Source organism: Neovison vison, chromosome 13 (genome assembly GCF_020171115.1).
Source record: "Neovison vison isolate M4711 chromosome 13, ASM_NN_V1, whole genome shotgun sequence".
NCBI lineage: Eukaryota > Metazoa > Chordata > Mammalia > Carnivora > Mustelidae > Neogale > Neogale vison.
In genome coordinates, this window is record NC_058103.1 from 95,726,024 (window position 1) to 95,739,646 (window position 13,623).

At 37.5% G+C, this 13,623-nt stretch overlaps 1 protein-coding gene across 1 annotated transcript; it reads right to left on the reverse strand.

Moving 5' to 3' along the window:
- Nucleotides 1-407: 407 nt before the first annotated feature.
- On the reverse strand, nucleotides 408-1,343 carry LOC122893860 (olfactory receptor 4S2-like). The gene has a single exon (XM_044231149.1). It carries the CDS (start codon nucleotides 1,284-1,286, stop codon nucleotides 408-410), a length of 879 nt encoding a protein of 292 aa, XP_044087084.1. The 5' UTR covers nucleotides 1,287-1,343.
- Between the last annotated feature and the right edge of the window lie 12,280 nt (nucleotides 1,344-13,623).

The window sequence follows — 13,623 nt, forward strand, 5'->3', positions numbered from 1 at the left end:
CTTGCTGTCTCTCTCTCTATGTGTCAAATAAATAAAATCTTTTTAAAAAGAGAGAGAGAGAAGTGGTCAGGTTCCTCAGAGGTATCTTTCTCTTGTAACCTCATTCTTAACCATTCATTATAGATTAAGAAAGCTTAATTTGAGTTGAAGAGGTCTATAGCAGTTAAATGAGATACTGAGATAGAGTGTTTATTCTCCTACTCTAAAAGAGAAGATAAACCTTGACAATATGGAAAGGTCTAAGTTTAGCCCACCTAAAGACAGAAAAAGAAAATAGTCTCAAATTACTGCCTGTTCAATGAAAGCTACAAGATAGTTGAATTTTAAAGCCCATTCCTTAAAATCATTAATAAATTACAGACCATTTAAGGTATCAGCTAATTCTCCAATTCTGCCATTCTGATAAGCTAGCCCTTCTGCTTTTCCTTCAAGGAGACCTTGCGGCTCCAAATCCGTTTCATGGCATTCTTTACATCCTCATTCCTCAGAGTGTAGATGAGTGGGTTTAACATTGGGGTGATGGTAGTATAGAACACAGACACAGCCTTATCCAGTGGGAAAGTAGTGGATGGACGCAGATAAATAAAGAAACAAGGGACAAAGAAGAAAGTCACTACAGTGAAATGAGACCCACAGGTAGATAGAGCCTTGCGCCGGCTCTCTGAAGACCGCTTGCGAAGACTAAATAGAATAACAGTGTAGGAGGCCAGAAGAATGAGGAAACACCCCAGAGCGATGAGACCACTGTTGACAACCACTAACATATTTACCAGGGTTGTATCAGCACAGGCAAGGTTTAGGACTGGGTGGACATCGCAAACATAGTGGTCAATGACTTGATTATTGCAGAAAGGTAGCTGAAAGGTCAGGAAGGTCTGAACAAATGAATGACCCAGAGCTCCCAACCAGGACAGTGATGCCAGCACAATACAAACATTGGCACTCATGATGGTAGTATAACGGAGAGGTTGGCAAATGGCAGCATAGCGGTCAAAAGCCATAATGGTCAAGACAAAAATCTCAGCACAACCAAAAAAGTGGAAGGTAAACATCTGAGTTACACAACCCCAGTAGGAAATGGTCTTTTTCTCAGAAATAAAGTCTGCAATCATCTTGGGTGTTGTGGCTGAGGCATAGGCAATGTCCACAAATGACAGGTTACTAAGGAAGAAATACATGGGTGTATGGAGTCGGGGATCAGAAAAGACTGTAAGCAGAATGAGCAAATTTCCCACCATGATCATGATGTAGAAGAGGAGGAATAAGGCAAAGAACATCAGTTGCATTCCAGGATCTTGGGAAAGTCCTAGGAATATAAACTCAGTGACATTGTTAGCCACTTCCGTGGGGACCCAAGTGATACTGGTTTGGTGGCTCTGGTTCCCTGAAAAAATGAATAAAAACCACAAACCACTATAAGCATGATAAAGCCTAACAGGAAGAGTCTTATGAAAATATTTAAGTGATGTTAAGTAGTAAGTGAAATTCTTCATATTTCTTGAACATAGTTAATGGGTATTTTCCTCTCCATTAATCTTTTATCACATTATTGGCTCATATAGGATTTTCTGTTACACTTAAACCTATATTTCTCAAGTGTTTAATGTGTGTAAGAATAGTGTGCCATGGGGCGCCTGGATGAACGCTGTTGGGCATCTGTGTTCTGCTCAGGTAATGATCCCAGGGTCATGGTATCAACTCCTGCATAGGGCTCCCTGCTCCCCGGGGAGCCTGCTTTTCCCTCTCACTCTGCCTGCCACTCCCCTGCTTGTGCTTGCTCTCTCTCTCTCTCTCCCCCTCTGTGTGTGTGTATCAAATGAGTAAATAAAATCTTCAAAAAAGAAAAAAAGACAAAGAATAGTACACACCATATAAGTGCTAGAAGAATCACCTGTGAAGCACTTAGGTACATGACACATTGTAAATGAATATATAATTATCGTCACCCATCTTATTGACTGGAGAACATGCTGAATGAAGACAGAGAAAGTCTGGATAAGAGTCCTCTTAGGACACTAAACTCCTTACTATGCCCATCTCCTAGTTCCCATTTTTATGTATTTCCATGCATTCCATGTTTAGAAAATATATCTACTGCTGACACCCACCCTCTCAAATACATTCTTTGATAACAGTATTACCAGAATATAGTCCATATTCTTGAATGGTTTCCCTTAAGAGTTTAGGTAGGATGACCCAAAAATGTTTGAACGGCTGCTATATTCTTCCTGAATAGTGACAATCTCAATGTCATCTGGGGTCCCCTCGGAGGCTGAGAAAATTATTCCAACTCTAAGGCCCAAGATCTTTCTACTATCTACACTGGAAGAAATATCATAGGATTTAGAGGTAGAACAACATGGCCCGACTCAACAGCTCTGCCTCTTACAGGCTGTGTGATCTTAACATAATTTTTCTCACTTCTATTAACTTCAGTGTCTTCCCCGGGAAAAAATAATGCCACCCATATGAAGATCATATTAATTAATGGACATAAAAGCAACAAGTTACCAGTAAATCTAAGTCATAACCATTTCAGTGAAAGAATTGCAGAAGCATCAGTATCAAATGTCTGAACATTGTGGACCAGGGCCTGTATGGGATGGATCATTTCCAATGGTCCATCCACATTCTTAGGTCAGATTTAGTCTCTCAGATAATGCCAAAGAATAAATACTAGCTATAATGGTGTTAAAGAAACAACTTCATAAGCCCACCTAAATTATTTCAAATCAAACAAATTACAAGACTGCAGTTCCCTAAAATCCTCTGGGAAAGAGATTTAGTCTTTAGTTTCTTCTGTGAGTGATCTGCAAGGAAGAGGGATCAAATACTCTGGATCTCTTTCCTAACATGAAGTTCCCTCCCACAGCAAGCTCTTTGTGCAATAGTGTCCTTGACTTCAATATCCCTCATAGAGACATTAAGACACATGTACATGTTTTCATGTCTCTGGTCACTTGACATCATTTTATTACCTGACAATCTTTTGAACTTATACCTATAGAAACATTTAAAGTCCCAATTTATCCTGTTCCTGTAATTGTCTACAACTGAGGGAGTAACTTACTAAATATTTGTGGAACTAAGAGATAAGGAATATTGGGACGCCTGAGTGGCTCAGTTGGTTAAGCGGCTGCCTTCGGCTCAGGTCATGATCCCAGCGTCCTGGGATCGAGTCCCACATCGGGCTCCTTGCTCAGCAGGAAGCCTGCTTCTCCCTCTGCCTCTGCCTGCCACTCTATCTGCCTGTGCTCACTCTCTCTGACAAAAAAAAAATGTTTAAAGAGTTTGAAGTGGCAGGGGGGTGGGAGGTTGGGGTACCGGTGGTGGGTATTATAGAGGGCACGGCTTGCATGGAGCACTGGGTGTGGTGAAAAAAAATGAATTATGTTTTTCTGAAAATAAATAAATTGGAAAAAATGTTATATAAAAAAATAATAAATAAATAAATACTATATTGTTTATTAGTTTAAAAAAAAGAGAGATAAGGAATATGAATAAGTAAAGTCTTGAAAAAAAACCTGGCCATGTGTACATGTAGCATAACACAGACTATTTATGGTACCATCTATATACACTTCACACAACACCAATATTTATTTATCCTTTCAACTGAAATATTTATGGAGCACATTCACCGTGTCTGGTATTGTGCTATGAACATGAAAAGATAAATAAAACCCAATACCTGGCATAAAGCCTTTCATTTTAAAGTAGTGCCTTTAAAAGATCTTCTCAAATCCTCTTTGACTGGACCATAACTTATGTAAAATCCTATACTAATACAAATGAAAAACAAAAATAAAAACAAAAAAAACCTTAGTGATCACTTGGCTTTATTTCACTCATCAAACCATTGGTGAAAGTAAAGTTCAGGGAGGAAACTGAATTATCTAGGCTGCACTGTTTAGTGTAAACCTGGAACTAAACTCCAACTGAAATAATATTGATACACTTTAAATTACAGTAGACTATTTCCTAAATTACTTAATAATTATTAGAACAGGGGAACTTGGGTGGCTCAGTTGTTTAAGCATCTGCCTTCAGCTCAGGTCATGATCCCAGGGTCCTGGGATAGAGCCCCACATCAGGCTCTCTGCTCAGAGAACAGCCAGCTTCTCCCTCTCCCTCTGACTGCTGCTCTGTGTACTTGTGCTCTCTCTATGTCAAATAAATAAATAAAATCTTTAAATTAAAAAAAAAGAATTATTAGAACATATGTTGTAATTGGTTGAAAAATTTGAAGATTCCTTTTCATCCCTGAATATGATTTGAATATGTTAAAATTGCCCTCGCCTTTCTCTCTGGTTGTTAACTTGTCATTAAAGATGGGAAACTTACTCTGGCCATCTTGAGTCTGGTCCCACGACATGGATTTGGACAATCTCAGATCTTCTTGGATCAATAAACCTTTCTGATATGAAAATGGGCTCTCCATCTAGATATTGATGCCAAAAGATTGAAAACTATATAGTGATGTTCCTCTTATGTGTTTGTTCCATTTCACAAAAGAATTATACCTATAGCCTGAGAAGGTGTTCTACATTATTTGTTCTCTCTCTCTCTTTCTCCTCTCTCAGAGTATTTTATGGCTTCTAGCTGTGCCTTGGCATTCTTACCTTGGTCTGTAATACTTTATTTCTTTATTCCTGACTTCCAAGAAAGAGATTCTGCCAGCAATCTTTATGCATCATCACAGCCCTGAGGGAATGGCTAGACAGGTGATTAGGTAGCATCTGGAGAGTACTGTTAGAGAAACTGCAAGTATAATTCCCACTAAGGTACCCCTTGTAAGACTATATTGGAGGCTACTTGGTAAATTACTTATTAAAAATATGCAGGCCATTTTTACAGTGTTGCACAATTTACTCAAAGTTGGTACAAGGGAAGGTAATTGATGCTCTGTATCACTATATTGCACCACCAGCCCAAGTACAGTAGTTTCTAAAACCATTAAACTGTTTTCATTTAAAATTTCATTTTAAAATTTCCTGAAGCTCAAGTACACAAGCAAAATCTTTTATTTTTTTTAATTACTAAACAGATTTATTTTTTTTGTTTCTTTTCAGCATGACAGTATTCATTGTTTTTGCACCACACCCAGTGCTCCATGCAATACTTGCCCTCCCTAATACCCACCAACTGGTTCCCCCAACTTCCCACACACTGCCCCTTCAAAACCCTCAGGTTGTTTTTCAGAGTCCATAATCTCTCATGGTTCACCTCCCCTTCCAATTTCCCTCAACTCCCTTCTCTCCATCTCCCCATGTCCTCCATGTTATTGTTATGCTCCACAAATAAGTGAAACCATATGATAATTGACTCTCTCTGCTTGACTTATTTCACTCAGCATAATCTCTTCCAGTCCTGTCCATGTTGCTACAAAAGTTGGGTATTCATCCTTTTTGATGGAGGCATAATACTCCATAGTGTATATGGACCACACCTTCCTTATCCATTTGTCTGTTGAAGGGCATCTTGGTTCTTTCCACAGTTTGGCAACCATGGCCATTGCTGCTACAAACATTGGGGGTACTGATAGCCCTTCTTTTCACTACATCTGTATCTTTGGGGTAAATACCCAGTAGTGCAATTGCAGGGTCATAGGGAAGCTCTATTTTTAATTTCTTGAGGAATCTCCACACTGTTCTCCAAAGTGGCTACAACAACTTGCATTCCCACCAACAGTGTAAGAGGGTTCCCCTTTCTCCACATCCTCTCTAACACATGTCATTTCCTGTCTTGCTAATTTTTGGCCATTCTAACTAGTGTAAGGTGGTGTCTCAATGTGGTTTTAATTTGAATCTTTAATTTGAATCTTTAATGGCTAGTGATGATGAACATTTTTTCATATGTCTGATAGCCATTTGTATGTCTTCATTGGAGAAGTGTCTGTTCATCAAGATGTCAAACTCTCTTTGCAGATGACATGATTCTTTATATGGGAAACCCAAAGGACTCCACCCCCAAACTGCTAGAACTCATACAGCAATTCAGTAACATGGCAGGATACAAAGTCAATGTACAGAAATCAGTGGCTTTCTTATACACTAACAATGAAAATACAGAAAGGGAAATTAGAGAATCGATTCCATATACTATAGCACCAAGAACCATAAGATACCTGGGAATAAATCTAACCAAAGAGGTAAAGGATCTGTACTCAAGGAACTACAGAACACTCATAAAAGAAACTGAAGAAGACAAAAAAAGATGGAAGACCATTCCATGCTCTTGGATCGGAAGAATAAACATTGTTAAAATGTCTAGACTGCCTAGAGCAATCTATACTTTTAATGCCATTCTGATCAAAATTCCACCAAAGAGCTGGAGCAAATAATCCTAAAATTTGTATGGAATTAAAAGAGACCTTTAATCACTAAGGAAATGTTGAAAAACAAAAATGAAACTGGAGGCATCACGTTACTGATTTCAAGCTTCACTACAAGCAGTGATCACCAAGACAGCATGGTACTGGCATAAAAACAGACACATAGACCAGTGGAACAGAGTAGAGAGCCCAGATATGGACCCTCAACTCTATGGTCAAATAATCTTCGACAAAGCAGGAAAAAATATATGGTGGAAAAAAGATAGTCTCTTCAATAAATGGTGCTGGGAAAACTGGACAGCTATATGTAGAAGAATGAAACTCAACCATTCTCTTACACCATACACAAAGATAAACTCGAAATGGATAAAAGACCTCAACGTGAGACAGGAACCCATCAAAGTCCTAGAGGAGAACACAGGCAGTAACCTCTTCAATATCAGTCACAGCAACTTCTTTCAAGATACGTCTCCAAAGACAAAGGAAACAAAACAAAAATGAACTTCTGGGACTTCATCAAGATCAAAAGCTTCTGCACAGCAAAGGAAACAGTCAACAAAACAGAGGCAAACCACACAGTGGGAGAAGATATTTGCAAATGACAGTACAGACAAAAGGTTGCTATCCAGGATCTATAAAGAACTCCTCAAACTCAACACACACAAAACAGACATATCAAAAAATGGGCAGAAGCAAAATGTTTTAAATTGGTGACACAGTAAAGATATTGTCTCAGTCATATATATATATATATATATATATATATATATATATTTATTTATTTATTTATTTAAATATATATATATTTAAACAGTGGGGAAGAGAATTTTTTTAAAAAATTTTGTTTGTTTATTTGACAGAAAGCGATCACAAGTAGGCAGAGAGGCAGGCAGAGAGAGAGAGAGGAGGAAGCAGGCTCCCCGCCGAGCAGAGAGCCCGATGCAGGACTCGATTCCAGGACCCTGAGATCATGACCTGAGCCAAAAGCAGTAGCTTAACCCACTGAGCCACCCAGGTGCCCTGTCTCGGTCTTATATTGACATGAATGAGTTTCTAAGGGACTTGGGTCGAGGGATCTTGACAAGATTTGAAGATTATACTTCTGTGATCTAGTAGAAAACTGTTACTGGATTACAGCATGAAATTCCAGGTCATACCTGAAGTTCAGTGAGTTTGAGTGGCACAACCTCAACAAAGAGAAATACAGTAACTCTAATAGCATTCATCTCAGTAAGGCAGAAAGGATTATTATGTTGCAGCACAGATGTACACTTTTGTTGCTGTTGGCAACAGTTTATTATACTATACCTCTCTAAGTTACAAATAAAGGGGCTGTTTAGACAAGGAATGGCCAACTGTGGAAGTACTGTTTTAATAAACTCCCACTCAAATTCTTTCTGAGATGAAAATCTATCAGTGCTTCTCTCTTTCTCTCTCTTATCTTTGTGCTCTTTCCTTCCTTCCTCCTTCCCTTTCCTTTTCCCTAGGTTCCTTTTTTCCTTCACTTCCTACGTTCCTTTCTTTAAAAACACATCTCATCAGACAGAGAAAGTCAAATGGGAGATTTCGTTTATATGTGGAATCTGAAACACCGAACTTATAGAAACAGAGAGTAGAATGGTAGTTACCAAGGGGGGTGGGGTGGGGTTTTAGAGATGTTGTGAAGGAGTACAAACTTGCAATTAGAAGACAAATGAACTCTAGGGATATAATGCATAGAATGGTTCTTATAGTCAATAATTACTTTAAACCTGCTAAGAGACTAGATCTTAAATGTTCTCACCACAGAAAAGAAATGATAATTTCATATGATAGAAGTGTAAACCAAAGTTATGGTTGTATCATGGTGCAATATATAAATACCAAATTAACAAGTTTTATAACTTAACATTACACATTGTTATATTGTCAATTATACCTCAATTTGGAAATAAACAAGAAAGATTTATCAAGCATTTATTCTTGGCTGGGCACTGTGCCAGAGCCTCCAGATTCAAAGACCATTGAATGATGGGGTATCCCAATTAGCAAGAAGAAAATTGCAATAAATATGCTGAGTGTTGTGCTCATTAAAGATAAGCACACCATGCTACAAGAATTCATATGAGAACCAATTAATAACACTGTACAAGAATAAGATCAGAGAAGACTTCCACGAAGACTCTTAATCTGGGTACTAAAGGCAAGAAGTGGGTAAACAACTCTAGTAAAGAAAACAACATCTTTAGCAACATAGAGATATGAGGAAACTGCAAACTATTCAAAGGCTCATACAAGGGGACAGTACTAGGGCAGTAAGTGGGCACCGGGAACAAGACTTGGTCTCAGAACAACCTTAGTCTTTAGAACTGGACCCAAGATTGAGAGTGATAACTATATCACAGTGAATAATGTGGGGACTCCTTGTTATTAACCTAGATTTCCCTATCCCCACACACACTCTTATCCCTATAGATAACCATGATAACATTTGTATCAGACTGCAGGACAAGACGGAATTTGCAGATGAGAAACCATATACCTGAAGAAAAAAATTGGAAGAGACTGATAGAAACAGGAAAAAGTTATTTACTTGAGAAGAAGTAGATTGCACTGTGTTTCCATTATAGATTTCACCATTTTTTCTAAGTAAAAGAATTTTACAAGTTGCCTTCTTTATGGTATAATTACAGAAAGCTTCCTGGAAAAATAAAGAGCATAAGGACAATAAATCAATAACTGGCAAGACTATAAATAAAAAACAGATAACCTGGATAAGCCTATTCATTAAGGAAAAACTGTTGAAATCTAATGTAATAAAAAAATCTAAATAAAATGTGGAGATAGTTAATCATAATGTATCAGCACTGGCTCACTTGTCTGAGAAATACACCACATGGTGTAAGATGCTAACAATAGGGCAAATGGCATGAGCCATACAGAAACTCAGTACTATCCCTGCAACTTTTCTCTAAATTTAAAATTGTTCTAAATATTTTTAAATTATTTAAATTAAAAATGATGGCCTCAAAAGTATGATGTTAAAGCAGACACTTTTTAAAAACACTAAAAATGTGTTTTGAGGATTCATGTATCACCTAAATGCAGTTCTTGTGTCAAGGTTGGTTTCAATATGAATGGAGGAGTTCCTAAGGATTTTACTGTCATATGGCAGGGGTCCAGAGTCAAATGCTCTAATTCATCTTTCTGCACTGCATTTCACTAGGATCAAAGAATTGCATAGCCTTTTATCAATCTTTGTTTCCCTTTTAACATAACATTTAATAATAATGGTAACATAAGCAGTCAATACTTACTGAGTTCTGACCTTATGTAGAAGTGCTTATGAGAGCTTTACAAGTATTATTTTACATAGTTTTCTTGAGAACACTATGAGGTGTGTGTTATTATTGTCCTCACTGTATACTCAAACAAGCGTCAAGAAGTTATGTTGCTTGCACCCTGGTGAGTGACGAGCTGGGCATGATGAAGCTGTCTGACTCCACAGTCCATTGCTCTATTCTCTCCTCTCTGCCCTACTCTTCCCAATTATCTGACTCAGATGTTATCTGAGAATGATTTCACATTTTCCTGGTGTTTACTAAAAGACGTTATATAAAATTAGATACTTAGGTAATCTGTTGATGCCCGGTGGAAAATCCAAATGCCAAGTTGTCTACCACATTTCCTGGCACATAATAGGCACTCAGCAAAGTTGTTGAATTAATGAATGGATAGTAAATTAATAATGAATTAATGGGTGAATGAATATTAAAAGATAAAAGCATCCCTAGGAGTTATTTATTAGAGAAACATCTCCCAGGAAATGTTTTCTATAAATTAAAAGCAAGTGTTTTGGTGGCATGCTGGCATCTCTCCAATAATAACTGCTCATTTCTAAGGTTCTTAAAGGGAGAAATTTGATAATGGGAACTTTGATTTTTTTTACCACCTTTGCCCACTCACATAATGTGTACTTTGGAGCTAGGTGATGATAAACATGTTATTTTCCATGTATTCTGGAAATATTAAGTCAGTTATCCTCAAATGATTTCATGAATAGGACTTGTCTTTGTCTCCTTTCAGTTATTTCAATACCCCTGAAAGGACGCATGAGCTGGAAAGAAGGAGCAGATCTACCTCAAATATCTGTGCTACCCAGAGCAAGAATACAAATGGACCCCATGTAACATATGTCTAAAAGCTTTAAATCAATGTAACAAAATTTGAATAAGTTTAAATTTTCATACTCAGAGAACAATGTTCTCATGTTCTCATAATTACTACAGAACCAGTTTCAATTTTACAATTTTAGGCTCCTTCATTAGGTGTAGGATATAAGTGATGAGTCACTGAACTCTACTCCCGAAAACAATATTGTACTGTATGTTAAAGAACTAGAATTTAATTAAAATTTAATTAAGTAATTAAATAAAATCCTCAAACTCTTTACATTTCTACACCAGACATGACAGTGTGAAAAGAGAAAGCCCTGCCCCTCAGTCCCCAGCCCACCTCTTCTCTTGGTTCTAAATCCCAACACAGGTGGTCTCTCATGTGTGAATATGAACTCTGCCACCCAGATTTCCAGACTCTGTCCTCTCAGTTTACATACAGTGCCTTCAGCCTAAAAGTTCCCATATAAGTGTAGGCATTGCTCTCAGAGGACAGAAATAAAGGAGAGGCTCAGGCAGGCCCTGGAAGTGCGTTCAAGGTATTTGAGAAGGCAAATCTGGAGATGATAGCAATCATGTACAATCTGACAAACAGAAATTTTAATAGCTTATTGATAAAGAATATTTTAATATAGACCATTGATAAAGCAAGATTGGAGAATTGAAATTGCCAAAGGCAATATACATAATTCTTGTTTTTTCTGAATATAATGTTACCAATCCCAGATAACAAAAGGACAATTCAAATGATATCCCAAGACTCTAAATTTTGTTATAAAAGAAGAACATTAGAAAAAGGGATGTGGCACCCTACTGCCTGTCCATTCCAAAACTGCTAGAACTCATACAGGATTTCAATAATGTGTCAGAGTATAAAATCAATGCACAGAAATCAGTCACATTTCTTTACACCAAGTATACAGATGAAAGAGAAATTAAGGAATCAACCCCCCTTACAATTGCACCCAAAACCATAAGATACCTAGGAATAAACCTAACCAAAAAGGCAAAGAACCTCTACTCAGACAACTATTAAGTACTCATGAAAGAAATTGAGGAAGACACAAAGAAATTGAAAAATATTCCACCCTCATGGATTAGAAGAACAAATATTTTGAAAATGTCTATGCTACCTAAAGCAATCTATACATTTAATGTAAATTCTATAAAATATCATCAATTTTCTTCAAAGAAATGGAACAAATAATCCTAACATTTATGTGGAATCAGCTTTGTAGTAAAGCTTGAAATCAGACCATGTGATGCCCCCAGTTTTGTTTTTCTTTTTCAATATTTCCTTACCAATTCAGGGTCTCTTCTGATTCCATACAAATTTTAGGATTGTTTGCTCCAGCTCTTTGAAAAATGCCAGTGGAATTTTGATCAAAATGGCATTGAAAATATAGATTTCTCTAGTCAGAATAGACATTTTAACAATGTTTATTCTTCTGATCCATGAACATGGAATGGTTTTCCATCTTTTTGTGTCTTCCTCAATTTCTTTCATGAGTATTCTGTACAGATCCTTCAATGGATGAATGAATAAGGAAAGTGTGGTCCATATATACTATGGAGTATTAGGCCTCCATCAGAAAAGATGAATACCCAACTTTTGTATCAACATGGACAGAACTGGAAGAGATTATGCTGAGTGAAATAAGTCAAGCAGAGACAGTCAATTATCATATGGTTTCGCTTATTTGTGGAGCATAAGGAATAACATGGAGGACATAGGGAGATGCAAAGGAGAAGGGAATTGGGGTAAATTGGTGGGGGAGATGAACCATAAGAGACTGTGGACTCTGAAAAACAATATGAGGGTTTTGGAGGGGTGGGGTGGGAAGTTGGGTGAGCCTGGTGGTGGGTATCATGGAGGGCACGTATTGCATGGAGCACTGGGTTTGGTACATAAACAATGAATTCTGGCCACTGAAAAGAAATTTAAAAAATAAATAAAAATTTTAAAAAAATTTTTAAAAATTTATATGGAATCAGAAAAGACCCCAGACAGCCAGAGGAATGTTGAAAAAGAAAACCAATCTTGGCAGCATCACAATTCCAGACTTCAGACTCTATTACAAAGTTGTAATCATCAAGACAATATGGTGTTGGCACAAAAACAGATACATAGATCAATGGAACAGAATAGAGAGCCCAGAAATGGACCCTCAACTCTATAGCCAACTGATCTTTGACAAAACAGGAAAGAATGTCCAATGGAAAAAAGACAGTGGTGTTGGGAAACAAATGGTGTTGTGAAAATTGGACAGCCAGATGCAGAAGTATGAAACTGGACCATTTCCTTACACCACACACAATAATAGACTCAAAATGGATGAAAGACCTCAATGTGAAAAAGGAATCCATCAAAATCCTGGATGAGAACACAGGCAGGAACCTCTTCAACCTCAGCCACAGCAACTTCTTCCTAGGAACATTGCCAAAGGCAAGGGAAGCAAGGGCAAAAATGAACTATTGGGATTTCATCAAGATAAAAAGCTTCTGCACAGCAAAGGAAACACTCAACAAAACCAAAAGATAACTCACAGAATGGGAGAAGATATTTGCAAATGACCTATCAGATAAAGGGCTAGTATCCAAAATTCATAAAGAATTTATCAAACTCAACCCTTAAAGAACAAATACTCCAATCAAGAAATGGGCAGAAGACATGAACAGACATTTCTGCATAGAAGACATACAAATGGCCAACAGACACATGAAAAAGTACTCAGCATCACTCAGCGTCAGGGAAATGCAAATCAAAGAACAATGAGACAGCACCTCACACCAGTCAGAATGGTTAAATAAACAAGTCAGGAAATGACAGATGCTGGTGAGGATGCAAAGAAAGGGGAACCCTCCTACACTGTTGGTGGGAATGCAAGCTGGTGCAGCCACTCTGGAAAACAGTATGGAGGTTCCTTGAAAAGTTTAAAGTAGAGCGATTCTACAACCCAGCAATCTCACTATTGGGTATTAACCCCAAAGACACAAATGTAGTGATCCAAAGGGGCAGATGCACCCAAATGTTTATAGCAGCAATGTCTATAATAGCCAGACCATGGAAAGAACCTAGATGTCCATCAACAGATGAATGGATAAAGAAGATGTGATATATAGATATAAATAGAT

What these genes read in the sequence shown, in the direction of transcription:
- LOC122893860 (XM_044231149.1), bottom strand. Translation starts at nt 1,286, where the DNA reads ATGCAACTGATGTTCTTTGCCTTATTCCTCCTCTTCTACATCATGATC.